The 26,314-nt window shown below is 39.1% G+C and overlaps 1 protein-coding gene across 1 annotated transcript in view; it reads left to right on the top strand.

Annotated features, from left to right (window-relative positions):
- The window catches only part of ASCC3 (activating signal cointegrator 1 complex subunit 3), a 514,213-nt gene that overhangs the window by 214,611 nt on the left and 273,288 nt on the right, over window positions 1-26,314 (top strand). Inside the window, exon 12 of the mRNA XM_048844924.2 lies at window positions 20,897-21,073. Within this exon, the coding sequence (XP_048700881.1) occupies window positions 20,897-21,073 (177 nt within the window). The remainder of the gene's footprint in view (window positions 1-20,896; window positions 21,074-26,314) is intronic.

Genomic DNA, 26,314 nt, shown 5'->3' with positions numbered 1-26,314 from the left:
TCTTCCTCGGCTAACTCCAAGGAATTGAAAGATACCTTAAAATGTTTTAATTGGAGTAACGTATTTAGGGATCCCCCAACATATAAAGATCGAGTTTCATTCCAGCCCTTCTCAAACTAATTCTGGAATGGATATTTCTTTTCATCTTAGACTGTTCAAACAATGTAATCTCTACAAACATAGCATTCATAATCACATCTAATCATGGACCAGTGTTTTGAGGGATTAATAGCAATGCTACTCATACAAGATAAGAATGGAAAGTTCAACTCTGTTATTAAAATATATTCATTTTACACATGAAGTTAAAAAATCTGCAATCCATACTGTTGAACAATAACTACCCATGGAACAAATCACATATTGCTTCCTAGAAAATAAGGAAACTCTTGCAGATAAATAGCCCAGAATATTGCTTACCATTTACCAATTCCTGTTTTAAATATTTAATAATATTGTTATATATATATTTTCCTTGTTAGTGATTTTACATTGAGGTCTGAAGGGAGAAAATGTGTATTCTAGAATTTCCTGCCTAGTCATACTGCGATATGTATTACCTATTTTACATACTACTTTTGTAGCTATAACCAAGTTTCAAAAATAGGTGGGCGTTTTGCAGGGGGAGGAGACATTCTCGGTGCATAGGCATCAAGGAAGAAGTTGTCAAAAGTGTTCACTGATTTTGTTGCCAAACGAGGCAACTTGGACCTAAGGTTCAGAGACAGCTTCCATTGACTTAACTTGGAAATGTAAGTGATTAAGTACTTATTGTCTGAAGTTGGATACCCAGGAATTGAGGATTTAGGTGTGCACAAAATTAGAGGGCACTTGAAAATTTGGACCTTAATGTGAGTAGAGGGAGAAAGAGGAGGGGAAGGATGTTAATTGTAATTTAGATATAGATAATGGATTTTTCTTTTGAAGTTGTACACATTTGGCCAAATCCCTTTCTCTGCTACAGCTACTTTGTGCCAGTCCACCAGCGTAAAACATCTGCAAAGCTGACTTGCCAAGCTACCCAAAGATGGTGTTGGTGTGGGGGAATCCCCAGGTGGGCTACACTGGAGAGTAGGAGCTGTGCCCTAAGTTGCACCTAAGGCTAGAGAGGGTGTAGAAAAGGCTTGTGGCCATGTTTGGGGGCCCCTCCTTACCAGGTGTGCTGGGTACCAAACCTGTGACATTGAAACACCTGAAAAAAGATATGTATAATAGAATTGCTGACATAATCTTAGCTCTAGTAGAATGAACAGCTCATTAATGCATTTTTCATTTGCACGTTTCAATTTTTGAAGAATGTTTTTGCAAGTGATTTAAATTGACTTTACTAAACTCTTTTTAGTGGAAAAAATTGCTTTGAGCTCTGTTGATATACTGTGGATATAACATCAAAAGAGTTCTTTGAAACTATTTTGTAGCTTTGATGTTTAAAGTTTTATGTAGTCTTGAGCATAACACAGATGTAAAATCAAAATGTTTAAACCTTTTTAATCAAAATTTCTACAGCTCTGTAATATCTATTTAGCATATTGGTTTAAAAGACCAGCTGAACTGTTTTCTGAATTGGTGATGCATATTCTGAAGAATCTGGTCATCATCATTATCCAGAGATGTTGATGGCTTCTTGACACTTTTGCTACTTAGGGAGGTAGCTCCCTCACAAAAGACATACTGGATATTACACTAATTCTTAGCTGAACAGTGGGAATAGCATTTGAGTTTTTGTGATTCTCCCTCTTTCCCAAATGAATCACAGATTAAACAACTAAAATGAAAATAAATTATAAAATCCTGTCAATAATTGAATAAAACTGAACACAGAGTACCTAGAATTGGTCAAAACATTTTGGTGAAACAAACTTGTCCTCATTTTTGACAAAAAAAAAAAATAAAATTAGAAATTTTTCAGCCAGCTTCAATACAACTGAAGACAGATACAAATCTCTTTAGGCAGTTTACTCTATCACATTGAAATTGTAGAATTAATAATAATCCTAGTCAATATAATACACAATATTGTAAGGCTTGCAAAAAATAATCCTAATATGTACCTTGTATGTAAAAATCCTACTATGTACATCCTCATCTTAATACAGGTCTTTTGGCCAAAGGAGCAAAATCAATAAAATGAGCTTTGAGGTAATTTTAAAAATGAGGGGGAACACAGTTGTTGGTGTTCTCATTCACCTTTCTTGCTGTAAATTATTTTTTATCAAAAACACTTGAGACCTGTAATATGATTCAGGATGTTTAGGTAGTCATTCAGAATATCAGTTGCTCAGAATAATTTTCTGCTTAGTGCCTCTCAAATCCTTTGAGTAGGAGTTTTAAAAAACTGGTTTGTACTAAAAATCTCCAATGTATATCTCTTTAATAATAATAATAAATCTGTCTGTGTTCCTGCAACATTAAGCACTTCTTTTGATATTTCTTTCATCCAAACATAAATATGTTAGATATGTTAGATAGCATAAATATGCTAGATCAACTTCTTGTTATCTACACTTGGAACAACTAAATTAGGTCATAATCATTGGTTGAGACAACTGGAATAGACAGTGTTTATGATTTTAGTTGTAGTAAAGGAAAATGTCAAAGATGATGCTTTTGGGTGAACATTATTCTACCCTGATATCACGTCTGTATTGTATTCAAAACATTTAGAAAATTTATTTTCTAACGTTTGTTAGGAGTGTACTTATAACAGGCAGGCAGGCTCCCTGTTTGACTCCCTTGACTCTCAGGAGCACCTGTGATTTTTAGATGTTAGGCTGTATTTGCTATGCTTTTCCCCCACAGAAAAAAGGGAAATAAGCATTCTCAAATCCTCCAGAGTGAGCATATCCTTAAAATATAAATTTCCTAGGTTTCTAATAAAGCCAACTGAACCCTCCCACTAAAATTCCATTAAGTGGCATCATATTTACACCCACATGGGCTATCAGCAAGGCTGGAACCTTGAGATTCACCACTCAGAACACTGCTATTTGAGTTAATGAAGTAACTGATAGCAGTGTTCAGAGTAGGAACAGTGTTAGTCTGTATCCGCAAAAAGAACAGCTCACAAAAGCTTATGCTCAAATAAATGTGTTAGTCTCGAAGGTGCCACAAGTACTCCTTTTCTGATAGCAGTAGTAAGTTATGTTTGTGTGGACCATCGTTAAAGTGGGATGAGATACATTGCCTATGGGTTTCATAAATATTTGCTGAGAGTAGAACAGTGGTACACAGCAATCTCTGGTTCTGGAGGGGAGTGTGTTGTAGTGGTCACAGACCTTTCTGCCTGTATCCCATAAGTTTGACCCATTCTGCCCCATCTTCTCCAAACTGTCCTTGCCCCAGTCTCTCTCCTCCACAACTAGCTCACCTTATTTCAGTTACCCCTTCTCCCCATGGCATTTTTTATCCCAAACAGGGTCTCTTTGCCTACAATTAATATAAGGCCACCAAGCCTGGGTAATCCTCCTTTCCCTTTCTGAATATTGGCCCATTAGCAATCTTCCAGTCTTCTGGAATATTCCTGCTATTCTAAGGAAAGAAGGAACACAAACTAGAATGGGAAAGAATAGATTAAAAAATGTTTAGATAAATTAGAGGTATTCAAGTCAGCAGGGTGTAATGACATTTACCATAGGGTATTTAAGGAGCTAGCTGAAGCAATCATGAAACAGTTAGCAATTATCTTTGGGAACTCATGGAGGACAAGTGAAGCTGTTGAGGAATGAATAAGGACAAGCATGACACCTGCCTTTAAAAAGGGGAGCAAAGAGGACTCGGAATTATGGACCGGTCAGTCCAACTTTGATACCAGGAAAAATACTGGAACAAAAGATTAAACAGTCAGTTTGTAAGCACCTAGAGGATAATAGGGTATTATGGAATAGCTAACATGGATTTGTCAAGAGACAAATCATGCAAAACCAACCTAATTTCTTTCTTTCACAGGGTACAAACTTAGTGGAAGGGGGCAATCTATAGATATAATATATATTTATTTTAGTAAGGCTGTTGACAAAGTCCCATGTGACATTCTCATAAGCAAATGAGGGAAATGTGGCCTAGATGAAATTACTGTAATGTGGGTGCACTACTGGATGAAAAACGATACTCAGAATAATTATAACTGGTTCAATGTCAAACTGGAAAGATGTATCTAATGGGGTCCTGTGGGAGTCTGTCCTGGGTCTGTTAGTAGTCAATATTTTCATTAATGACTTGAATAATGGTGTAGGAAAGCATGCTTATAAAATATGTGGATGACACGAAGGTGGGTGGGGTTGCTGGCTGTTTGAAGGACAGGTTTAGAATTCAAAACGACCTTGAGAAACTGGAGAATTGGTCTGAAATCAGCAAGATGAAGACAATAAAGTCAATAAAGACAAGTGAGAAGTACTATACTTAGTGGATCACAAATTGAATATTTGCCAACAGTATGATGCACTTGCAAAAAAAAAGGCTAATATCACTCTTAGGTAAGTAAGTCACTTACTCTTAGTAAGTCACTGGAAGTAATTGTCCCACTCTAGTTGGTATTGGGGGGGCTTCAGCTGGAGTACTGTGTCCAGTTCTGGATGCCACATTTTAAGAAAGATGTAGTTAAAAAAAAAAACCCAACATGTGTATTCTTGAGAAAAGAAGACTGAGTGCGGACCTGTTTATAGTCTTCAGATATGTTAAAGGATGTTATAAAGTGATCAACTGTTCTCCAAGTCCACTGACGGGGGGACAAGAAGTAATGGGCTTAATCTGCAGCAAGGCAGGTGACAGGAAAATCTTTCCAACTGTAAGGAAAGTTAAAACACTGGAACAGGCTTCCAGGGAGGTTGTGGAATCCCTGTCCTTGGAAGCTTTTAAGAACAGGTTAGAAAAACACCTGTCAGAGATTGTCTAGGTGTACTCAGTTCTGCTCAGTGCAGGGGGCTGGACTTTATGACCTCTCAAGGTCTCTTTCAGCCCTACATTCCTCTGAATCTAAGATGAATTAAAAATTAAAATCCAGATCCTGATTAGGTTATGTGCTTTTTGAGAAGACCAATACATTAGACAGTATTTTGCTACTTATAAAAATGAGTCTGAGACCTACTGCGGTTGCATTGCATCACAGAGTCCATCTTTCCTTTTTGTTCACAAGTTAAGGAACATACTCCTTCTGGTAGGGGAAGAAGCAGCTAAAACAGGAACTGCTATAGTGGGCAGGATCCAGCCAGGCCGCGCCCCTCGCCACTTTCCAGCACCACTCAGATCCAGAATTTTGCAGAAGAGATACCCTCAATGCTCGGGGTACTAGGATCAGTTGGTAGCCAGAAAGCAACCAGACAGAGCTTTTACTTACATGGTTGTCTAATGCTCTCTTCGGGGGTACAATTTCTAAGAGCATTAATATGCTGCACATTAATTGGTCTGAGCTATGTTAAAGCATGCTAGGGAACGCTTTAATGTGCACCAGCAAGGTCTAAACAGATTAATTCATGTACAGCCTGTAAGTGCACTTCAGAAATCACACCCCTCAGAGCATATTACCTCACTGTGAAGACAAGCCCAGAAACTGCAGCCAGTAGGGGCAGAAGCAGCAAAGGAAATTATTTTTGGAAAATTAGAGAATTTTCCAGTTTGACTAGACGTTCTCTCTCCTCTGCTGCTGGTGAGGGGTCCAAACCTCCTGCTCCCTCTTCCTGCCTGGGCTTATTTACATGAACATTTAGTTTGTGGCAAGCTGGGGTGTAAATCTACCCTTCACTAGCCTGCTGCACATTGAGTGTCTGTGTGGATCCTGCTGATGCGCGCCCCAACAGTTCGTAATGTGCTTTGATCTACCCCACTTTGAAAACAGGAGTTAATCTAAATGCAGTAGGGCGGTAGTTCTCAAATGTATTTAACCCCCGCCCCCCCGTTCTTTGTGCCTGTAGTCATTTAATCCCGCCTTCCCAAGTACATATACCGCCACCCAGCTCTGAAGGCAACGCTGCACCAGCAGCAGTACAGAAGTAAGGGTGGGAGTGTGAAAAGTGAGATTTAGCACCTCATTGCCACCCTTCCTTCTCGGCTGTTGCTGCCACTCTATCGCTAACTGCTGGAGCCCTGCCGCCTCCAGGTGCAGGATGGGGGTTGGGGGAAGGAGAGCCTTCTGGTGAGGGATTGGATGTGGGAGAAGAGTCTGAGTCTGGGCTGCCTTCTGGTGAGGGATTGGGGTAGGAGGAGGAGAACCCAGATGGCGGTGCTCCAGCTGTCACTTCCAGTTCGGTGGGGTTCCAGTTGTCTCCTTTTCCCCTGCCTCCTGGATGTGCATGGCCCTTCTGCATGAGCCCCAGCCACCTGAGCTTTTAAAAAAAAACCACACAACTCACATCTTCCTTGACACTTTCCCGTGCCTCCCTTGGGAGGCTCGTCCCACAGTTTGAGAACCGCTGCATTAGAGAACTGTTAGTGTTGTCAGCATGGTCCAAGTACATGGTAGATTAGTGCTGGGTAGATTTACACCCTAGCTTGCCAGGAACTAAGTGTTTGTGTAGACAAGCCCACAGTCTCTTCACCTTAACTTCACTCCACACCTGACTCTCTTTTCTACTCCCTCCCCCAATACCCTTCCCTTTTCTTTCCATTAACTGATCCCTCCTAAGTAAACCCATCCAAAAACCAAAACAATGTGGAACTAACGTGACATTTGCTGCCATAGTGTTGTTCACTGTGTATGTGTGTGTTGTACCTCTTCCCCATCTTGTGTTCGTCATGTCTATTTAGATTATAATATCTTCGGGGTAGGTATCTGAACAATGCCTAGCATAATGGGGCCCTCACGTCTGGTCGGCCCATAGGCATGTCCACAATAAACACGTTAAATATTAAGGAACAACAATAGGCTTACCATGTGTTTTGCAACTTTGTCATTCATGAGTATTAACATGGGGTTGCACAGGACTGTGATACTTCTCTAATTAACTTTCAAGATTTAAGCCTTTGAGAGGCAACATAACACATACTTAGCATGCTGGCTGAGGGAAAATGATCATGGCTCCTAAGCCATGGCAAGATAGTATGAAAACATTGTTCTTCATTTTTTTTTTTCAGCACACTTCTTGATTTTTGTAAAAGTGCTGTAAGTGGAGAATGGTGAGATCAGAGTATTTTAAGCCCTTGGAGTCAGTGGTGGCAGAATTAATCTCATTTATAAAATTACACAACCAGGTGGTTGCCTAGTAACAAATGCATTCTGTTCCAAATACTTAAGGGGCATAGATTTTTAAACTGAATCCTATATGACTGATTTTTTTTAAAAAAACTTTTTATAGTAATATGCTTTTTGATTTTGCAGTTGTAACATTTTCTTTTTGCTCTCCCATTTACCATTTTTGTTTATTAAAGACAAGAAATTATATTCATTCATTGTAATGTTACTAACCTTTAATGGAACCGTAGTATTTCCTATTGTTTAGTAATGGTGAAAAGGCAACTGTTGCTAACAAAATGGAAGCTTTGTACTGAAACTCTTAACTCCTTTAATGTATGGCTTGGGGTGTTTTGTTAAAAATCATTCCTAAAAGATTTTCATGACTCAACAGTTAAGGTTTTTTAAAAAAGTTTCCATTATAAACCTACTGTTGATCTCCTCCCCACCCATCTTTAAAAACAAACAAAACCAAAGCAGCAACAACGAAAATTAATGACTATTCTTAGCTAGGTTTCAAGGGAATTGTTTTTTATACGAGATTGATGTTAATTAGATGATATGCTTTGAGACAAGAATTAGGGGGAAAAGTTAAATTATTTTTTGAAAAATTTCCACCCTTTTCTGTAATATCATGGGGGAGGAGGGCAGGGAGCAGCTTAGTCTTAAAAACTCCAAAACTGTTTTTCTCAGTGAGAAATAATTAAAAATATTTTTTGCAAGTTACGGTGATTAATTTGTGAGTTTTGAATTTCATAGTGAATAACTATTGATAGGTCTTTGAGGAGTAGATATACATTAAGGTAGGTCTTGCAGAATTACAAACTTGATCTGTGAAGTTTCTAAACTCCTTTGAAATTTTCCTTTTTACTGGAGGGGATTTAAAAAAAAAAGTGTGAGTGTTCATGAATTGGGTTTGATGCTTTTACCTGGTGATCAAGGTAAAATAAGGACTGACCAAGAGAGAGCACTAATGTTGTTACTCTCTTTTCTGTTCATGTCTATTACCATGTGAACAGTATAAACCAATGTAAATAGCCAATAAGCAGTAAGGTGTGGAAAAGGAGAAACATGTTTAGTGCAGTCACTGTATAGGTGATAAGTAACAGCATGACTTTGTCAAGAACAAATCATGTCAAACCAACATAATAGCTTTCTTTGACAGGATAACAAACTTTGTGGATAGTGGGGAAGCAGTACATTTGGTATATTTTGGCTTTTGATTGAATGACCTTCTCATAAACAAACAAGGGAAATATAACCTAGATGGAGTTACTATAAAGTGTGTGCATAACTGGTTGGAAAACCATGCCCAGAGAGTAGTTATCAGTGGTTAACAGTCAAGCTGGAAGTGCACATAGAATGGGGTCCCGCGGGGATCAGTTCTGGGTCCAGTTTTGTTTAACATCTTCTTCAATGATTTAGATAATGGCATACAGCATACACTTATAAACTTTGTGGACAATACCAAGATGGGAGGGGTTGCAAGTGCTTTGGAGGTTAGGATTAAAATTCAAAATTATCTGGACAAACTGGAGAAATGGTCTGAAGAAAATAAGATGAAATTCAATAAAGACAAATGCAAAGTACTCCACTTAAGAAGGAGCAATCAGTTGCACACATACAAAATGGGAAATAGAAAGGAGTACTGCAGAAGGGGATCTGGGGGTTACAGTGAGTAAACAGTGTAACACTTGCAACAAAAGCAAACATTCTGAGATATATTAGCAGGAGTGTTTTAAACAAGAAACGAGAAGTAATTGTTCTGTTCTACTCTGCACTGATCGGGCCTCAACTGGAGTATTGTGTCCTGTTTTGGGAGCCACATTTCAGGAAAGATGTGGACAAATTGGAGAAAGTCCAGAGAAGAGCAACAAAAAAATTAAGTCTATAAAACATTACCTGTGAGGGAAAATTGAAAAAAAAAATCGATTTGTTTAGTCTGGAGAAGAGAAGATTGAGAGGGGACCTGATAAGTTTTCAAGTACATAAATGGTTTTTACAAGAAGAAGCAGTTGTCTTAAATTGCAGCAAAGGGTGTGTGATGTTCCCCTGGTGTTATCTGGACTAGATATCTTGCTTAGGTCACTGCAATCCTTGACTCTGGGAGCCAGTCTTGTTCTGCTCTGCTGTGAGAACCCCCACTCCTGGGCTATTCACACACAGCCTCTAGCATGTAAGTTGCTCCCAGCTACATGAGTGAGCACTTTCGTCCGGCTGCTGCTTGGATTGCTGAATGACACTAGCCAATATCTCTGGTCCCAGACACAACCATAGGAATCTCCATCTTGCAGTGTACAGTTATGCCCACTGGACACTGCAAGCTTATATTAGTTCGTCAGTTTAACAAAGACATTTATATGCACCGGGCTTGTAATCCCAAGGGGAATCTCTGACATACTTCAAACCAAACACACTGCTTCAGGTAGAATAAACAAACAAGTTTATTAACTAGAAAGCTAGATTTTAAGTGATTATAAGTCAAAGCACAAGAAGTCAGATTTGGTCAAATGAAATAAAAGCAAAACACAGTCTAAGCTGATCTTAACACTTTCAGTGCCCTTACAAACTTAGATGCTTCTCACCATAGGCTGGCTGGTTGCCCTTCAGCCAGGCTCTCCCCTTTGATCAGCTCTTCAGTTGCTTGGTGATGGTGTCTGTAGTTGGAGGTGGAAGAGCGAGAGCATGGCAAATGTCTCTCCCTTTTATCATGTTCTTTCTTCCATCTTGGCTTTGCCCCTCCCTTCAGAGTAAGGTGAGCATTACCTCATCGTAGTCATAAACTAACCAAGGGAACGGGGGGGGGGGGAGGTGTAACTCATTCAAGAGTCCAACAGATCCTTTGTTGCTGTCTAGGACAGTGTCCTTTGTTCCTGTGAGGTTGGGCTAGGTTTGTCCCATACAAGCCCTGATGCGGTGTGAACTGCCCCTCTGCTCCTAGGGTGTTTTGCCTGGGCTTATTTTAAGCCATGAGGACACATTTTCAGCCTCATAACTACTTATGTGAAATTGCAACCTATAACATTACTATAACAATGCTTCGTGCATCATGAGCCTTCCAAAGACAACCAATATGACAAACTTTGCATTGGATACCACACAATCATATTATAAGGATGAGTGTTCCCTCGAGGTACAGTGTGTCACAGGATGCTTTAGGTTGGACATTAGGAAAAAAATCTTAAGTGTCAGGTTAGTTAAGCACTGGAATAAATTGCCTAGGGAGGTTGTGGAATCTCCATCATTGGAGATTTTTAAGAGCAGGTTAAACAAACACCTGTCAAGGATGGTCTAGATAAAGTGCAGGGGACTGGACTAGATGACCTCTTGAGGTACCTTCTATTTCTGTGGTTCTATGATTCTATGAGAGTATTGACTAAACGAAGAGAAGATGTGCTGTCACTTTCCCCAACAGAATTGTAGTTTCCTTTGAATTAGATACATATATAAAACAGCTTTATTCCTTGACCTAATCCTGTTTCTGAAGTGTTATAACAGCCTGTTTATCAAACTGATAAGGCACAGTGAATCCTTTAAAGAACTGGACACACAAACAAGATTGCTATTTATTCCTCAAAAGGAAATCTTGTAACTGTTGAGGTTTTATTGCAGATTTTTCTTATGTGAGATCTTTAGCTCAAGATCATTGAAGACATCCTCCATCTAAACCCTAAGAATAAATTCTTCAAGGACATGTTTCGGTAGAATGAAGAACACATTTAAAGTGAATACCAAGGTCAACTGGTTTAGATTCTAAATTACATTTCTAAAAATAACTTTCATTATTTTAGAAATGTTTAGATTTGGGACACTCAAGCAATTTTAGTAGTAAAGGTGTGCCCAGTGCTTAGTACGATGGGGTCAGAGACTTTCTAGGCACAACTGTAATAAAAACGATGAATGACACAGGAACACCAAAATATGAATTTTTATGCAGTGTATGTATATAAAATATGCAAATGGGCGTTAAGGCAGACTTTTAAAAACATACACGGGCAAACATAAACACAAATTAACACGTTCAGAGATTACAAATGAAGACACAGTACACAAAATATACAATCAGTTTTGATTCCCACATTCTAAAAAAAATCTGTAAATCATTAGAAAAAAATAAAGTTCACATCTGGATATAAATCACTGAAAGGATAAAGCTATAATTACAGCAGAAAGAGGAGGAGGAGAAAAGGATATACAGTTAACTTTTTTCCTCTGGCCTTTTACAATTACCACAACAGCATTAGGTTGGCCACGCTGTATCTCCTGGGTAGTAGTAATGTATTGTATTTATAAAGAACTATAAGCATGCATGGTACTTTACAGATAGCTTATGACCCAAATAGCCTTCAATTCAGATTACATATACAAGCACAAAGTAGTTGAGCAAGGAGAGTGATGACTGTCAAGGAATTTGGCTTGTTTAGGTTGAGCACACTTCTTGTTGCTCCCTGGTTCTTTACTTATTTAAAAAAAAGTTTGTAGTATTTTGTATGAATAGAAGGGCAGAGTGGTGGAAAGCTAGTGGTGGAAGGCAAGTGGATCAAAGTGAGTTTTTAGGAAAGAGTTGGATGTGAGCAAAGAATCTCGGTACATGATCAAAGAGGGATTCCAAGGCACAGGGAAAGGGCACGATGAAAGGAAACAATGAGTCATATTTTATTGTATTGCTGATTTTAGATGAAAGTTTTGGTATAGTGGCTGTTACTAAAAAGTCAAAATTTTCCATCAGTTGCCACACATTTTCTGAGATTCCTATGGCTGACAAATATTGACTTTTCTAATTACTTTTATTATACTGTAGAGCAACTGGTTCCATAATTAAGGTATTTTTAATTAATAAGCCTTATGTTGATAAACTCTACATTTATTTCAGTAGAGGAAGGATTAGTTTCTGTTGAAGAGCTCACATGCAGACCTCTTTGCACATGGGACTGTTTTGTGTAAATTTGATGTTAATCTGCCAAGATGTTTTTTTGAGATATTTTGTACTCCAACCTCCACCCCAACCTCCTGCTTCCCTTTTATTTTTAAAAGCAGTTCTAGTTCTGGTCCTAACCTTGAGTGCTGAGAACACTTTTGGGGGAGGAATCTGGTGTGGTGTGGTTTTGTTTTTGTTTTTTTTTGACCCAGTGCTTAAATGGTTCTCTTACCTGTTTTCCTTCTTTTAGATCAGGATTTAGGTTGCTTGCTCTTGGGGATGCCCAATAGTAATTAATGTAACAGTCCATACAATGTACCACATCATTGACAATAACAAAGATGTGAACTGACCCACCCCAACCCTGAAAAATAATCTTGATAACCTAACAAACTTCATGAAGCCAATGAAATTCCTAGTCGAGGCTCCTACTCTGTCTACTTTAAATACTGTTGACAATACAGAAAAATCAGAGAAATCTGATTGAACATACTGTGATGTGTGTATTGGAGAACACTGACATACTGAGGGATGATTTTAAAAAGCATCCGATTTAATGTTGAATATTCTGTCACTTGTGGCTTTAAACTAGATTATTAACAGTATTTCAATGAGTATTTTGTTTATATCTTCATATTTAAGCAAAATAAACCCCCAGAATTTACCTGTGGATTTATTTCAGAACTTTCCAATATTTTTATGGGTTAATGTACATGAAACAGAAGAATCATCGCGCTAAAAACTTTAACTTTCAGATATTTTAAGCATTCTTTTATGTAGAAAAGGAAATTCCATTAATGATGTTTGATACTTTGAATTATGCTTGCATCAATGTTAACCCTCCCATTTGAGTTTCATATGGAGTTAGAATGCAGGACAGATTTTTTCCTATCTTCTAATTAGAGATCAAACTAACATATTTGCCAGATGAATACATTTTAACTGAAATGTTAAATTTACAATGGCGTCACCAGTGAAGCCTTGCAGATTACAACTGGTATTTTCAAGCTAAAATGGTATAGTTTGAAGACATGGGTTTATTGGTTTGCTCAGAAACCATGGTCTATATAGCACAGAACTATATTTGATGTGCAAGACAGTACGTTGTTCCAGAGTTAACATGAAGTGTTTTTGTTAAATGCTTGATATAGTTTTACTGTGTGTTGAATTAAAGGAACCCACAAGTGCATTTTGAAGCTAATATTTTCTTACTTTAAGGGCCTTAGGAAAATTAATATATAGTATTAACTTGTCTAGATCTCAGTTTCTTTATGGATTAGAAGAAAAGAATGCAAGTAGACTTCCAGATTAACATGATGTCATCTTGCTGGTGCCTGTGAACAAGCAGTAGAACTAGTATATCAGCAAATGCCTACTGGTCTTATTTCAAGACCAAAAGAGTTGTTTAAATAGAGAAAAATGGAATTGATTTGAAATCAGTTCACACTTTATGCTTCTGAAGAGTTATTAGCATCAGGCATATCCAGCACAGGTTTTTAAACTATAATTTGTTCCCTGTGATGGGTCACTCACCTCTCATGAGCTCCTTCTGTCAGCTAGGTACAATGCTGCAATCTCTCTTGGGTCTGGCACCTCCTGTCGGCTGCTGTTCTCACTAGGCAAGTTTTCAGTGGCTCAGCTGTCCAGCCAAGTTACGCACAGTTAATATGCATGAATGAACCCCTTCCTGGGTAAAAAAAGATCCAACGAGGACTATCATTGTGCCCTTGTAAGTGTCTTCATTCCTGTCTCTGGGCTCAGTTCTCAGCCTCTTCCGGGCTAACTTTAGGTCCTTCAGCTGCCCTGCTATAGAGCACTGCCCCTAGGGCTTTCTCCCTGGAGACTCTTGTCTTCACTGGTTCTCACTGCTCCAGCCGTCCAGCTAGGTCCTCTCTCAAGGTCAGTCCCCTTCCAGGGGAGAGGGGTAACCAAGGGTTCACCAGACTGTCTAGCTGCTGTTACCAGGGTCTTCAGCCCCTTCCCGAGTCCTTTAAATTCCAGCCCTTTCTTGTCCTCTTCTCAGGGCTGAGGCCACTTCCCAGTTGCCAGTGGGTGAAACTGGGCCTGTTCACTACTCCAGGTCCCTACCCAGGGACCCCATGAACAGTGGTTATATACAGCTTCCTTTAACTCTCTCCATTAGCTGATATTATTTTTCCTGGTCTTCTTCCCACCAGATCTCTGCCCTGTCACCCATTCCCTTGGAGTTACAGTTCTCAGATCCACTCTATCCTTGCAGAAAACAAAATGTAACCAGAACTCAATTTCTGGTTCTCTTGAGCTTCTGTGGCCAGAGTGGAGCACCCTTCCTTACTGCACCAGTCCCAGCCAGGAACTGAACTACTTATGCCCCTGCAGTGCTTTTAATTAAGACTGCTGGGCTTTTATTGTCTACTTCATATGAAGCCTCTCCAGAAAGGCATGGAAGACCCACATGTGCTGCAGTAGAGTCATGGGGCCTCCAGCAGGGGGCCTTAAAGGGCCTGGTACATGCTTTCATATACCTCTTCCTGCAGAAAGGATGGGACGGGGGCTCTATTGAGGATAACATCTCCTCCTATGCAGTCTTTACTCTGCTTGCTCAGGGTCTCTTCTCCGAGGCCTCTCTTGGTGCAAGACTTTTGAATGTAAAATCTCCCTTTTCACAAGGCGACTAGCCCTTGAGGAGGAAATGGGTCCAGCCTCAGGTGTGACACAATTAGCTCTACTCCCCAGGTGCAGAAAATAAGCAGTGTCACATGACAGGCAGGTGTGTGTCTAAATGAGGCATGGAGTGTAGATAAGAGAGACACCTGTACAGTCAAAGGGGAGAGAGGGAATCTCTGGCTACAAAGTCCTGGAAGTTGAGAGATTCCAGGGAGCAGGAGGACTGAATGAGATATTCTACAGAGTGATTCTTCCTGGCTCTTAGACAGAGGGCTGGGGATGCAAGTCTGCATGGAGCAGGAGCCAGCTAGGAAGACTGTAGTGTGAAGAGTAAATCTGCTAGAGGAAAGCAGCAGGGATGGGACTAAGAACGTTGCATAAAGGGTTGTGAATCAGCTTGGAAGGCTGGGTGGGAGTTCTTGCGTTGCCTTTTAAACTTTAATAAACCTAGACCCCCCAAGGAGAGGTGTTACTCAACACATGAAAGTCTGTCAAAGTTATTGAGGTTCCTAAGAACGGGGACCCGAGGCAGTGGGTGGGCGATGCTGCTATAGGTCTGAACCGCTGCTTATTCTGGAGATTTTTTGTGTGACCTCAAATAAAGGACTAAGTGTGAGTTCTCCCTGTGCACATCTGTTCTTCGTGCTTTATTGTGTTCTATGAGAACCAATCAGTTAGCTAATGTTACTGTATTCCTATGCTATTGAGTGGATCACATCCACTGCCTAATCATCCAAGTTGTGATCATTGCACTCACATTACCACACCACTTTATAAGTACACTTTGACCACTTGACAGCTATTTCTCCTTATGCATGTTTGTATTTTTGATGATCAATTACTGTGCTTGTTGTAACGGTCTCTGTACACAGGTTTTCAAGTTTGGGCTCTCTCTGCATCAGGAATCTTTCCTCTTCATGTCCCCTGAGAAGCGTGTCCTCTCTTTTTTCTCAAGAATATTTAATCCTTCCACATTAATCAAGACATCACACTTTCTTTGCTTTGTCTTTATGTAAAACACCCTACGATTGAGTCCTTTGCTGCCCTGATATTCAAGACATACTTGATGCTTCTTTGAATAGGACATAATCAGGCAGAAAATCAGGCGCTTTGTTCATCCTTCATGCATTTCAGAGAGACTAATTAGGTATCTAGTGTGAAACTTCTACTCTACCGCACCAATATCCTTAGATTAAATCTATGTCCGTTATTTGGAATTAAAGCCACACTAGCAAAGCAGTTATGGTTCAGACCACAATAATGGTGGTCTAAACCATTATACGTGGTTTACAACTTTTTAAATTGGGATGAAATCTCTCAGATGTTGGGATGAAATCTCCTTCATATTTCCAAGTCCCAAGTACTGCGTTGTGGGTGTGTGTTTTGGAAATTTGAAGGAAACCTAATGAGCTATTATGCAGTAGGGAGTGTTTTTCAGTTGGTGGACAGGTAGGACCAAAACAAAACCTCTTCTGCAGTTGAACATTTATAAGGTGGTCAGATAACTTTAAAAATACAATTTGTTTAAGATATCACATTTGGCATAGTACAAAGACTTCAGGAAACAAATTTGTTTGAGAAATAAAAATGACTGAGTGAAAACAATATGCTGCATGAGTAATGTTGTTTTTTCTTGGACTTAAATGCACACAAAATGAACTATCCAAATATACTGTATACATTCTGTAAAATAAGCCACTTAAACTGGACCATATGGGCAATAGAGGCCGTTTTGGAGAAATAAATTAAAGTGCAATGAAAGCATCTTACTGTACACAAATAATTGTTTTTAATTTGTTCTTGTGATTTTATCATACTTTTCATAATATTTTTAACAAATTGTGCTTCCATACATTTGCACGGTGATTGTGTTAATAAAAAAGGACTCATTTCCTGGGAAGCTGAAAAAAATGTCTTGCTTAAAGGCAGTCTGGCCTGTATATTATTTCTTGTTTAGTACTCTTGTTTTTTTTACTAGAAACCAGACTGTGGTTTTTGTCATTTCATATGTTTCTACTAATTAATCCCTGCCTGGATGTACAATCCTGTTTTCTGACACTGTCATCATCTCTACACCAATGCATTTGAACAGGTATGATCCCATTTAAGGCATAAGCAACAGGACCAAATTAGCTCATTAGAGACAAAAGTCTAGTTTTCATATAAGGTGCCCCAAGTAGTTTGGAACATGGGAATTTGAGATAAGCCCCAGGGGTCCATCACTTACGGTGTGATGTCCTTGACAGTGGCTAATGTCCAGGAGCTTCGGGGAGGATGGGGGTGAAGGAAATCCTATTAAGGACAATGAAAGGACAACCTGAATATAAGAAATTTTCTTCTTAACCCCATTTTAGTGATTGGATTATGCCCTGAAGTATAAGGGATTTAGATTCCTTAGGGGACAGGTCCTGTGTGTGTGGAATTTTCCATAAACAATCATTTTATATATGTGTATATATATATGTATGTACATATACATGCATATTGTGTGTATAGATACACACGTGTATATACACATGTCTAATATTTATGGGAAATGTGTGTGTGCGCATGTGCACATATATATTCGCAATCTGTGTCTGTACACACACACATACACACACACATGCATAAAGTATTTGTGTGTATAGTTTTCCATAAACAGCTTTATTCAAAAGGATTTAAGGTTGTGTGTGTGACATCTCACCCACGCAAACTCTAAAAAACAAGGAAATACCAAGTTATGGGACATCTCTTCATTGACTCTTAATGCTCACACAGTATATTTTCACTGTCAGTGACAGACTCCACGCATTTTCACAAAGTACTTTCTTTTTCATCCAACAAATAGAGAAACATGCTTCATCCAACAAATTAATCTCCTTCATACTATAATGCAAAACTCTGAGTGCAGGCTGAGCTACGTTGTAGGTAGTAAAAATGGTAAAGGACAAAATGAAAACTTGGCAAAGCACTAGATAGAGCGTCTGCCAGTTTAACCGTTTGTGGTCCTGAGAGTCGGAGCAGAGTTTAAGTTAAAACCTGGGATGGGTGCAGATGAAGACAGTCACCTGGCACACATTGAAAGCTTGTGATGATGAGACCACTGATTAAAAGTACTGAACTTTTCAATAAAGTATGGGACCAAGAAAAGTCTCCAGAAAAATGGCACTGTGATCAAAATACCAAAAGAAAGGTGATCTAAGTAATTATATTAAATTGAAAGGTGTTACATTCCTTTCAGTGATAGACAAAGTCTTCTACCGTATCATCTTTTGTAGAATAAAGGAAGCAGTTGTAGCAAAGCTAAGGGAAGAGCAGGCTGAGTTTAGAATGAAAATAACGGTACAAGAAACCAAATAACTATGGCAGCAAGTCTCAGAGGCCAGGTTAAGTGATTTGGGCTCACGCTCCAGGGCTAAAAGTAGCCCTTTATATGCTCGGGCTGGAGCCTGGGCTCTGAGACCCTCCCTCCTCACCAGGTTTCAGAGCCTGGCATCCAGCCCAAGCCTGAACATCTACACAATTATTTTTAACCCTACAGGTCTTCTTTTGCTGCGTAGACTTATCTAATATCTGTCATGGCAAGTGTGCCATTGGGCAGCTGGAAGAAGACCTAAAAGATACCGACTGAAAGAATCCCTCCATGAAGTGATACTTAGGGTATGTGTACGCTACAGTGGCTATAGCAGCACAGCTATGGTGCTGCCGCTGTGCCCCTGTAGTGCCATAATGTCGATGCGTCCTATATCGACCAAAGGGTTTTTTCCATCAATGTATTTAGTCCACCTCTCCAAGAAGCAGTAGCTAGGTAATGGAAGAATTATTCTGTTGACCTGGGTCTATAGTGGTGTTAGGTCAACCTAACTAGGTTGCACAGGGTGTGAAATTTTTCCCCACCCTGACCCATGTAGTTAGGTCGATCTAATTTTTAGGTGTAGACCAGGCCAAAGAGGGGGAAAGGTTTTGAGACTTACAACACTGAGGACATGCAAAGAGTGTCCCAAGATAGACAAGTATGACAGAGCCTTTTTCATGCCCTAAGTGACATCTGACAGTGCGGAAAGGATCGGATTCTGTCAGAACGAATAGCAGAGTTGACAAAAGAGATAGAAAAGGAAAGGTGTGAAGTTCACTTTTGAAGAGTGAGTGTTTCAAATGGAGACTGGACATCCAAAAATAGATGACGGGAGAGTACGTTCAGATGAAAGATTCGATGTGGAGAGGTATTATTATTATTATTTATTATTTATTTAACTCCCCAGAAGTGTGCTATGTGCTTTAGAGACATGCAAATGACAAGTGGCATGTTTTGAAGAGTTTGTGTTATGTTTAATTACAACATGATTGATAGCAAACAAGTTGGAATGGGAAGATGCCAATAATATTAGCATTACGTTTGCCAAGTTCATATCTATATTTAGGAACACAGGAATTACCATACTTAATCAATGTCCATTTGTACCAATATATTCTGTTTCTGATGGTTCCAGAACCAGATACTTCAGAGGAAGATGTAAGAACCTAGCAGAAGGGAGACATGGGATAACCTGCCCCCTGCATAGGTCTCATGATAGACTTTAGTAGTTAGAGATTGACCTATGCCCCGAAACACAGAATTTTTGTCATGAATTATAACTCCTGGATATTCTTGATATCCATATAAATATCCAATTCCTATTTGAATACTGTTAAGTTCTCGTCTTCAATGACTTCCTATAGCAACAAGGTCTGCATTTTAATCACGTGTTGTGTGAAAAAATATTTCCTTTTATTGGTTTTGAATTTCCCACCTTTTAATTTCAGAGTAATGTTCCTTTATTCTTGTGTTAAAAAACTGGGAACTTCCATTCTGCCTGTCAACCTTTTCTGTCTCATTCTTTATTTTATACACTTTTATCATGTTCCAGTCTTAGATGTCGTCTTTCTATTTATTAGTATACTTTTTTAAAAAATCAGGTTAATTTCTTAAATATCTTTTTTTATTATGGAGAAACTGGAGTGTAAAGGAGAATAGCTGGAATGTGACAGCATGAATGTGAACAGATGAAGGGGAAAGGTGAGGAGGTAGGAGGGATGAGGAGAGGAAGATGACGGAGAATGCTGAAAATTTTCTCCCACTCTGGTTTCTCAGAGGCTCTGTTTTCTTGAATGCACTCTAACTTTAACATGCCTTGTCTTTGAAAAATGGAAGTCGTCATGTGTCTGCTGCATTGAATCTCTGGCAAATTTGTCTCAATTTGCCATGGAAGGTAGAATCAGAGATTTCTCCTTAGCTTGGATTTCCTCAACAGAATAATGCATGTAATCGTATTTTTCTGCATCAGTTTTACTCTTCTTACAAAAATCATAAAATCTGCACTGTTTACAGGGAAGAAAATAAATTTATGTATCAAAAAGCAATCATAATGCAAAGGAGATGATACAAATTGCACAATTAAAAAGTGATTATTTTATGATGGTTTGTTACTTTAAAGATTGTTTGAGGTTTATGCAGACTAAACTAGAATAGTAAAAAAAATATATATATTTGAAAATGGTTTCTCTCTACAAGTACAGGTAACATATAAACTCTTATGTGAAAAGAAATATCTCATGCAACAAAAGCTTATGTGAGTGTATCTGATCAAGACATTTCAAACATAATGTCGTTACATTAAAAAAGTTGTTATATAGTTATAAGTAGACATTTTTTTCCAATAGAGACTGTATATCAATTCAGAGGGCAGACAGCAATGTTAGACTGAATTAACCTAATTATACCATTTAAACAGCTATCTTGGTATTGTCTTCCGGTTCATAAACCTCACATTTGTGGTCTGAATTGGAGTGAGGGAGCCTAATTATCTTTTCCTTAACTAAACCCTGTATTGACCTTTTAAATGTGGCAGTTATTACAGATACAACTTTTTTATGGCAGTACAAAACTATTAACTTTATTGGGTGAAGTAAAATGTTTTAATGAGAAGAGGTATTAGAATGTTTTAATGGAGATGTGGTGTATAGAATAGACAGGAACCACCAGCTTGTGTTCTGTTCTCCTCCTTTATGATTAAACTATTAGCTGTTTGCAAGAAAAAATAGTGTGACTCACTTATTTTATAAGGTAAGTTTTAATCCTTTTCTGTATCTGATTTATAAAACTCAGATTATTTACTCATATCTAAGTCATTTGTTTAATTTTTTGATAGGTTGAATCTACACAGAGCATGATCAGGATTTTGGGCCTTTCGGCTACATTACCTAATTACCTCGATGTTGCCACATTTCTACATGTTAATCCCTACATCGGACTATTCTATTTCGATGGCCGTTTTCGACCTGTACCACTTGGGCAGACATTTATAGGAATTAAGACAACAAATAAGGTAAATGACTATGGAAAATCTGGAAGATGTTTTTTGGACATTTATACAGAATTATGGAGTCCAGCATGTGTGCTTATAAATGCCTTCCTACCTATCTGGGTAGTGGTTGAATACTCCAGATTATATTATTCTTTTAGTGCAGGAGCCTCGTGCATTGTAAGTAGATCTCTTCACAAACACCCGGGCTCAGAAGTTACTTCCAAATTTTCAGAATTGTACCATCTTGCATAACTTAGACTGGAACTTAGAATTTTCACTGTGGTTAAGCACCATTTATCTCCTTTGTACTCTCCCCATTAAGCAGAGTGTTTGATAACAAAGCTCTATCCTGATTAAACAGCAGTTATTATGATCAGTTGGTGAGTTTCCTTACCAAAATCTTGTTGTGAAGTGTGTTTTCAAAGCAGATTGTTCTGTCTAGTTCTCCCATTTCAGTCCCTAGCTTTGGTGGAAATTATGGAATTTGGTTTGTTTTGCTGTTAGGATACATAAGAAGTGACAGCACTCAACTCAGTGGAAAGTACTCAAGTAGTTTGGACATAAACATTAAAAATATGATTTGATGTACTAAATGCCATATGAGTAATTTATGATCAAAACCTGTCATAGGAAAAGCTATCAGCTTTGATACATGCAGTTTTGATAGCGAGACATGAAAGTGGTCTTTAACCCAGTCTTTTATATTCTTTTCCAAAATGAGAAAAAGAGAGAAAATATAACCAAGGTATACAGATCATGTAAAGGTAACTATATTTGTATTAGAATTCATTACTGCATATTAAATCAGTCTGAGATAAATGTACTTGACGCTTAAAACAAAAATACTAATTCTGCAGTTAAATACAAGTTAAATATACATCTTTTCGTGATTTGGCTTGGAAATAATTCCCCTATATTTTACTCTCTGATTGCTAAAGCAAAGTAAGATAAGAAATCATGTTATTTTGTAGCCCAACTTGTCACACTACCTCAGAATATCCTGCTAGACTGTAGGTTGCCTATTTTTTTTAAATTACGTTTTCAACCAAAAGTTAGTGTCAGAGCTCCATCGATAATATGGTAGGTTTTTAAAAGCGTGAAAAATGACTTTCTCATTAGGTTCTTTAAATAATTCACTCCATCCACAATGCAGACAAGCAAGGTGCCTTAAAACCATAAGGGAGCCATTTCACGTATGTCCACACAAGGATAAGTTTACCATATGGTACTTATTATGATGTGCATATTTTAACCTTCATTAATTGTTTCAAGTACCTTCAATAATATTTACTGTTGCCTTTCTTTAATCACTTCTTAATACTTCATTTGAATGTTTAGTTTATTCGTACTGTATCATTAGAAAAAGGCAAAGATGTAGTATCCTAATAGCAACTTTGGAATAAGCTTTATAGCTTTAAAATGAAAGGAGACGACTGTGTCAAGTACTTCACAAAGTATTGTTGAAATGACCGTGAAATAACTAGTTCCCCTTTCCCTGCCAAAAAAAAGGTAACAAGGAAGTGAAATTGTCAATGAATGACCCCTCCTCATGTGGACAAAAAAAGGTAGACAGATATGATGTTTCCGTTAATATCACAGGCCAAGAAAGAGTCCTTGTATTGCTCAGAAGAATGTCATCAGACATTTGAGGTAGAAAAAACATTGTGGAGTCAATTGAATGTGCCTTACAGCAGCTGGCATCCTCAATGAGGAATGCAGAGTATTGAATCTCCATGTCAGAAGATTTCTCCCAGGACAATATAGGAACTGAACCTACCCAAACAGAGTGTGAGACCTTGCAGAACCAGGTCTCTGTCTGCACTCTCCCAACCCTCCCATGACCAAGGAGACAGCACAAACGTGTTTGTGGGGCCAACAAGCAACTCTTGACACAATCCACTAAAGCAGCTGTTAGGTCTAATAATATTAGTATGGACTTTTAATCGTTATCCCTTGTTAGGAGGAGATCATCAGCCAACACAATAGATGCAGTGTTTGTAGCTAGTCTGGCAAATATCAAGGAGCTATGAGGCTGGCAAATATCAAGGAGCTATGAGGCAGCTAGATATTATGAGAGTTGCCTTGCCACAACCTTCCCAGTAACCTTATCCGAAAAAGTGAAGATTGGCCAATTAGCAGTCTGTTTCCAGATTGTGTGTATAGACTGCTCACAAGGCCCCTTCAAAACAGACAGCATCCTCCTCACTTTAGTAGAAGCAGCTATAATATGAACCCTGTCATTTCCCCACATACTTTCAGCAGCTAGGAGGCAATGGGTCTAAGGCAGTGGGGGCCAACCTGGGCCTGAGAAGGAGCCAGAATCTACCAATGTACATTGCCAAAGAGCCACAGTAATACATCAGCAGCCTCACATCAGCTCCCTGCCCCGCCGATCAGCGCCTCCCCCTCCCGGCCCGCACCTCCTGACCAGCTGTGTTGTGGCTTGCAGGAGGCTCGGGGGCAGGGGGAAGGGGGGAGCGAGGGCATGGCAGGCTCAGGGGAGGGAGTGTTGTCGGGGCAGGGCCTGTGGCAGAGCCAGGGGTTGAGCAGTGAGCACCCCCTGGCACATTGGAAAGTTGGCGCCTGTAGCTCCAGCCCAGGAGCCAGTGCCTATACAAGGAGCCGCATATTAACTTCTGAAGAGCCGCATGTGGCTCCGGAGCCACAGGTTGGCCACCCCCAGTCTAAGGCATTAGTCTGATGTTTTTCAAACACCTTTCCTACCTCAGTGAGTAACAATTGCCAAAACTTAAACAGAAAAGACCTTTGCATTTGTCCCTCTCTGGTTATTGTTCTGGTCAAAAGGGCAGATACATCTCAGCCCAGATTGGGAAAAATACCTAATAGTTGGATTGGAAAACAAACTGGTTTTGGGTCCCTTGTGTAGAAGGTGGATAAAACTCTTAGGTACATGAGTTAATGCGTATTTGCTTCTTTGTTGTTAAGTCCAGACACTAGACAATGACAGTGCTTTTTTCCCTCTGTTTTATTTGATATGGTTAGAAAACAATTAGCTACAGTGTACAACCTGGCCTTCACAAAATTAAAACTGGCCAAAGAAAGTACAAAATAATTCTCTTTCCAAATGATGCTCTTCTGTTTAAGTGAAAACAGAACACATGGTTTCAAAACTTACTGTTATTTGTACAAAAGTTTGGTTCCATACCAGTGTTAAACATCAATTAGGCAAAAATTCCAGTCAGAGATTCTTTCGATCTCCTAACATGTCCTGAAGCACAATTTTGCTTGATAGGACTTTAAATGTAGTGTATGGTTAAAAGAAAGATTGAGACCCCATAATAAAATCAATTTATGTGAACAAATGACTTTTCAACAAATTTCTGAGGTAAAAATAATAAGATTGATTGAATGCTGTGAATTTACCGTATGGTTTGAGCTCACTAGCTAAAGAGTCCTGTTCAGTTACATCACATGATGGCAGACAGCTAAAAAGTGACAAACTTTATGAATGCTTGTATGCAAAAGATAGAAATCTAAATACTAAGATGGGTGAACTTGAATGCTTGGTATTAAATGAGGATATTGATATAATAGGCTCCACTGAAACTTGGTGAAAAAATAATAATTAATGGGACACAGTAATACTAGAGTACAAAATACAGTAGAACCTCAGAGTTAAGAACACCTCAGGAATGGCAGCTGTTTGTAACTGAATAAAATATTATTTTTTCAAAAGTTTACAGCTGAACCTTGACTTAATGCATCTTTGAAACTTTACTGTGCAAATGAAAAATGCTGCTATTTTCCATCTTAATTTAAATGAAACAAGCACAGAAACAGTTTCCTTACCATGTCAAATCTTTTTTAAACTCCCCCCCCCCCCTTTTTTTTGTAGTTTATGTTTAACACAGTACTCTACTGTATTTGCTTTTTTTGTCCCTGCTGCTGCCTGATTGCATACTTCTGGTTCTAAATGTGGTGTGTGCTGACCAGTCAGTTCGTAACTCTTGTGTTCATAACTGTGAGGTTCTACTGTATATAGGAATGACAGAGTAGGCTGTGCTAGGGGGAGAGTGGCACTATATGTGAAAGAAAGCATAGAGTCAAAGAGAGGAAAAATCATAAATGAATCAAACAATACCATACAATCTCTATCATAGAATCATAGAATATCAGGGTTAGAAGGGACCCCAGAAGGTCATCTAGTCCAACCCCCTGCTCTAAGCAGGACCAATTCCCAGTTAAATCATCCCAGCCAGGGCTTTGTCAAGCCTGACCTTAAAAACCTCTAAGGAAGGAGATTCTACCACCTCCCTAGGTAACGCATTCCAGTGTTTCACCACCCTCTTAGTGAAAAAGTTTTTCCTAATATCCAACCTAAACCTCCCCCACTGCAACTTGAGACCATTACTCCTCGTTCTGTCATCTGCTACCATTGAGAACAGTCTAGAGCCATCCTCTTTGGAACCCCCTTTCAGGTAGTTGAAAGCAGCTATCAAATCCCCCCTCATTCTTCTCTTCTGCAGACTAAACAATCCCAGCTCCCTCAGCCTCTCCTCATAAGTCATGTGTTCTAGACCCCTAATCATTTTTGTTGCCCTTCGCTGGACTCTCTCCAATTTATCCACATCCTTCTTGTAGTGTGGGGCCCAAAACTGGACACAGTACTCCAGATGAGGCCTCACCAATGTCGAATAGAGGGAGACGATCACGTCCCTCGATCTGCTCACTATGCCCCTACTTATACATCCCAAAATGCCATTGTCCTTCTTGGCAACAAGGGCACACTGCTGACTCATATCCAGCTTCTCATCCTCTGTCACCCCAGGTCCTTTTCCGCAGAACTGCTGCCTAGCCATTCGGCCTCTAGTCTGTAGCAGTGCATTGGATTCTTCCGTCCTAAGTGCAGGACCCTGCACTTATCCTTATTGAACCTCATCAGATTTCTTTTGGCCCAATCCTCCAATTTGTGTAGGTCCTTCTGTATCCTATCCCTCCCCTCCAGCGTATCTACCACTCCTCCCAGTTTAGTATCTATCTATAAATAGATATTTCTATCTATAGATAGAAATTCCGTACTTGAATAATAAGAATATAGCAGTAGGAATATACTATCAACCACCTGAGCAGGATGGAGATTGTGAAATGTTCTGGGATATTAGGAAGGCTATAAAAATAGAAAACTCAACAATAATGGGGGATTTCATCTGTCCCCATATTGACTGGGAACATGTCACCTCAGGACAGGATGCAGAGAGAGTTTCTTGTCACCATAAATGACTGCTTCTTGGAGCAGCTAGT

This window comes from Caretta caretta, chromosome 3 (assembly GCF_965140235.1).
Source record: "Caretta caretta isolate rCarCar2 chromosome 3, rCarCar1.hap1, whole genome shotgun sequence".
Taxonomy (NCBI): domain Eukaryota; kingdom Metazoa; phylum Chordata; order Testudines; family Cheloniidae; genus Caretta; species Caretta caretta.
Note: the sequence above shows the minus strand (reverse complement) of the source record. Positions and strands in the feature narration are given on the sequence as shown.